At 44.1% G+C, this 4994-nt stretch overlaps 1 protein-coding gene across 9 annotated transcripts in view; it reads left to right on the forward strand.

The window, feature by feature from the left end:
• Positions 1 to 1067: 1067 nt before the first annotated feature.
• ZKSCAN5 (zinc finger with KRAB and SCAN domains 5) overlaps positions 1068 to 4994 on the forward strand; it is a 22691-nt gene continuing 18764 nt past the window's right edge. For 2 of the 9 annotated variants that reach the window (XM_019635351.1, XM_019635353.1), the window contains exon 1: positions 1699 to 2929. In XM_019635351.1, coding sequence (XP_019490896.1) covers positions 2516 to 2929 — 414 coding nt within the window. In that variant the 5' untranslated portion in view covers positions 1699 to 2515. Of the gene's footprint in view, positions 1155 to 1698; positions 2930 to 3092; positions 3211 to 4994 lie in introns of those variants that run through there. The other 7 variants (XM_019635346.1, XM_019635348.1, XM_019635347.1 and 4 more) reach the window with 7 other exon arrangements.

Here is a 4994-nt window from a genome sequence, read left to right on the forward strand (position 1 = left end):
GTGAACACAGCTCGACCTGGAGCTGGGCTGCCGTGAGTCACCAGTGACAGCGTAGGATGCAGTGGGGCTAGTCAGCAGTGGGTGGGAGCTTTCGGGAACTTTCAGGAGCTGTCCTGAGCCGCAGTGAGCAGCCGTGCAATGGCCGGGGAGCAACTGCCTCAGCTGGGAAGAGCGCAGTGAAGCGATGTCCTCCACAACTAGACTGAAGAACAAAAGGACAGCAACTCGTCTGTTCCCCTTCCGTGATTCCCCAATGCAGTTCCCCTCCCCCAATTCCCCAATAAAAGCTTAAAAACAAAAAAACCAATGGGGGGGGAGTGTGTGTAAAGTTAGACTTTTTCATAAATATTGGGACAACGGGGTAGTGATTTGGAAAAAGATAAAGTTGGATCTAAACTTCATACTATACACCAAGCAAATTCTGACTGGATCAAAGGACCCAATGTTTTAAAGTGAAACTATACAAAGTTCTAAATGTAAAGAGTGAAACCATACAAATACAACAATGCACCAAACATACTACAGTGTCAACTTAAGCCTCTTCAGCTAAAGGTCTCTCTGGAGATACAGTAGCGGGTTTTCTGAATTTCTTCATTCCCATAAGGCAGACCACAGCGCTAGCAGGGTAGTCTCAAAACCCAGCCCGGGCTAGGTGAAAATTCATCCCATACACTAAAAAATAATTCTCTAGGAGTATCCAAAGATGTGTGCCTTCTGACTCACAGAGTGAAGTCCGTGAGCCTCATTTTAGCGACGAGTGAAAGAGTGGTGATAGTGAGTCTTGTCCTGTCGAACAGCTTTGTAAACAGATACAAAAATGATAAATTATTAAGGATGAGATCCCCCTGGCTGGCTCCTCTCTCTTCCCAGTTATGCGGGGCTCCACCCCCACTTTCCCCAGTCAGCAGGGCAATGGACTTCGCCACACACTGCCTTCCAGCAGGAGGCGCCCAAGGAAACGCCTCCCTGCCCTCCCGCATTCTGATAGGCCCGCGAGACTGAGGCTGCAAGGAGAGCCACGGTTGCATTGGTTAGCAGGCATGGTCCGCGCGGGACTTTCTGGGATATGTAGTCCCGGGTGCCGCTGGCTCCCGCGACTCGCGAGCCTGACGACGGAGATTTCGGCCCCGAGAGCTGATTGCGGTGGTAAAGAGGTGGGTGTGTCTGGAGAAAGGGTGCAAGGGGTGGTGAGATTCAGGTGAACAAACCGAAAGGTCCAAAATTAAAGAGAAAGTGTTACGGGCTCGCAGAAAGCTACGGACCTACTTTGAACTGGGGCGCAGAGCGTTGAGGGTGGGGGAGCACAAGTTTCACGGCCAATCAAATACTAGCAACTGTTGCCTTAGCAACCGCTCTGGACACTTAAGGCCCTGCACCCTGTCAGCACTGTAAGGAAAGGGGAGGAGCCCAAATTGTTTAAATGGCCTTGGGTTTGGGTGGGGAAGGGGGGCTACCTCCGTTTTCTCCACGGCTCTAGTGACGCTGTCCTCGCGGTTCAGTGGGCGGGGAACGGCGCGGTTTCGGGAGGTAGGACAGGGGATCCCGGACCGGCACCCCATCTCCCCGCCGATTGGCCCACAGCCTCTCCGGGGCGGGGCTTGGGGCGGGCACCTCCCGCCCTATACGAGGCGAGGACCTCCGGGATTCCTAGAGAGGACTCGGAAGTGCTCTCAGGGGTGGAATTTTGGGTCAACCCAGTTGGACTGGGAAAGCTTGGACTTGCTTACTTCCGGCGAGGAAGTGTTGTGAACTGTCCGCTTCGGTTTTATCTCTATTTGTAAGAAGAAACCCGTCTTTCCAACGTTGATTGCGGGAGCTTGGTCTTCCAGGAGAGTTTCCCGGGACTGGGGCCTTGAGGAAAGGAAATGGGCTTTGTGTCCAGAGTGTAGTCCTGCCCCTAACCTTGACCGGGCCGGTCTACGTGTCTACGGGGTCAGGGTCCATTCCGAGGAATCCATGTCCAGATCTGTACTTATAACCCTGCTTCCCCTCGGGACCAATGAAAGTCTCCCTTTGGTCTGTCAGGCTCCTATGACTTGAAGGACAGGACCAGTTTTGACCATTGTAATGTTTATGACCCATGTTCTGACTTAAGTTTGGCTTATGGTAGAGAGAAGGAACTACTGCGTTTGGACTAGTTAGTAAGTCTTGTCCTTTCATTTATACGAAATTTAATGTTCTTCACCTCTAAAATCGTGTTGTTTGGGCCTGATGTCATCAGATTTTTATGGCTCTCATTTCCATTTTTTAAATGTTAGAAATATTCTCTGTTAGTAGTTATTTTATGGGTGGCGTGATGGCTGCTTTGTCGTCTATATTTTTAAGTAAATTACTCTGTTGAGTGGTCCTCGTTAGTTTAGATGACCTCTTTGTCATCTCTTTGCTAATAATGATTTCCAATATATCAGTAGGTTGTACACTAATGAAAGCATCCTTCAGAAGATCTTAAAGAGCAGAAAACAAATTTGATCAGTGTAACACAGTTAACCTGGAGAGCCATCCCCCTGGAGTTGGAATGATAATGACAGAGTCTGGGGAAGTTACAGACTTGGACCCTCCAGCTGAGACTTCACAAGAGCAAGAAGACCTTCTAATAGTAAAGGTGGAAGAAGAAGACTGCACCTGGATGCAGAAGTACAATCCACCAGTATTTGAGACTTTTTACCAGCGCTTTAAGCATTTCCAGTACCATGAGGCATCAGGACCCCGGGAGGCACTCAGCCAGCTCCGGGTGCTCTGCTGTGAGTGGCTGAGGCCTGAGCTGCACACCAAGGAGCAGATTCTAGAGCTGCTGGTGCTGGAGCAGTTCCTCACCATCCTGCCTGAAGAGTTCCAGACCTGGGTGAGAGAACATCACCCAGAAAACGGAGAAGAGGCTGTGGCTGTGGTAGAAAATATACAGAGGGAACTAGAGGAACGCAGACAACAGGTGAGTGGAGACAGAGCAATGAGGAAGGAGAGGAAGAAAGTTAAGGAGCTGCTGAGCAGGGGTGAGATCTTTAGCGCTCTGGTGCTTCATTCATATTCTTTTGTTCTCCTGGGATTAGGTACACTGTGGAGATTTCCTGCCACTCCAGCAATGAGAAGCAGTATCCAGTGTGTTAACCTGGAGAAGACAATCTGCGATTTTATTTATTTTTAAAATTACTGTATTTATTATTTGAATGACATGATACAAAATTCAAAAGGTACATAAGGTTGTAATGAAAAGTAAGTTTCCCTCCCACCCCTAACTCCCCAAGATGACTAGTTCTCCTCACCAGAGGCAACCATTGTTACGTGATACATGTATATCCTTACAGAGATATACCCTACTCTGTGTATATAAGCATATATGTACATGACATGCTGAAGAAAACCACAAATGTTTTAAAATCACTGCGCACTTCTGCCTCCTGCTTTTTTCTTATATCTTGGTTTGTTTCATGTTAGTGCAGATAGAGTGGCCTCACTCTGAAACTGCATTATATTCCATTGTATGGATGTACCATAATTTCACTCCTGTTGAGGCCTATTTAAGTTGTTCCTTTAGATTGTTTCTGAAGTTTTACTATAACCAGCTTTGCTGCAATGAATATACTTTATGTACATCATCAATTGTAGAATGAATGCTGAGAAGTCCAATTGGCTTAAGGCCGTATGCATTTGTAATTTGGACAGCGGTTGACAGATCGTCCTTCATAGAGTTATACCAATTTATATTCCAACAGTAATGTATGAGAGAAATCTTTTGCCCACAGCCTCATGACACAATGTTATCTAACTTTTTGATTATTGCCAGTCTGAAAAATTCAGTATTCCATTTTGGTGTAATTTGAATATGCATTTCTCTTACCTGAGTGAGTTTGACCACAGTACAAATTTTAAAGGGCTATGCCTATTCCTTCTTTTGTGACTTGTCAGTTTATATTATTTACCTATTAGAAAGAGTAAGCACTGTGTCTGTCATCTATGTTGCAAGTGTTGTTTTCCCACATTATTGTTTGTCTTTTGCTTATGGAGATTTTTGCTTTGCAGGATTTTAAAAATTTTATGCAATCAGTCTAAGTCTTTTAATTTATGGTTTTTGGGTTTTGTGCCATACTTAAAAAGGCCTTCTCCACTACAATATTATAAGAGACTTTTTTTGTAGTTTCTTTTTCATTTTTTTTTTATACTTTTAAGTGATCGATCCATCTAGAATTCATTTTGGTTTAGGGTGTTTGGTATGGTTACAACTTTATTTTTTTCCAGCTATCTACCCAGTTGCCCCACAATGTGTATAGGAATCCATCATTTTCCTCTCTGAATAAAATGCCATTTTTATTATACCCCAAATTTCTGCATGTATTTGGGTCCATTTCTGGTCTTTTTATCCTATTTTATTGATCTTACTGTCTATTCATGTATCAGTATTTTAATTATTTGGGTTCTATAAAGTGCTTTGGTATTTGTTAGGGCAACCCTTACTTCTTCCAAATTATTTTTCAGTATTTTCTTTTTTCCTTATGAACTTGAGAATTATTTTGTTTTCACTACCCCAAAAATCCTGTTGGTATTTTTGTTTGGATTGCATTAGATCATATATTAATCTAGGGAGGATCGATATCTTTATGTTGTTACTTCTTCCACTTTGTTACTCATTTTTAACCTGACCATCTACCTTTCTCCTTTTGTTAGGCTCATACTCTCTTAAACTTTCATTTTCTTTTTATAGCAAAGAAACAAAATTCATGGGATTGTAGGGCTATAAGAGTTTGAAGTTAGAGAATTTTCCTCTTCTTCAGAGCAATTGCACTTTAGTGTAAGGTACCAGTCTCACTATCCTTCACCTCTGGGCAAGGGGTATTTCAATATTTCAGAACATCCTTAAGCTCCTTAGCTGGTATAGCTCACTCCATGAGGCAAGTGAGCAGCGGAGAGAGCTGCTTATGAACTGCGGCCAGACCCTGCAGTTCTGCTAAATAATTGTCCTGCAGGCTGGAATGTTTGAACCTTTCTATCACTTTTATTAG

The sequence above is a fragment of the Hipposideros armiger genome, unplaced genomic scaffold, assembly GCF_001890085.2.
Source record: "Hipposideros armiger isolate ML-2016 unplaced genomic scaffold, ASM189008v1 scaffold_21, whole genome shotgun sequence".
NCBI classification, from domain to species: domain Eukaryota; kingdom Metazoa; phylum Chordata; class Mammalia; order Chiroptera; family Hipposideridae; genus Hipposideros; species Hipposideros armiger.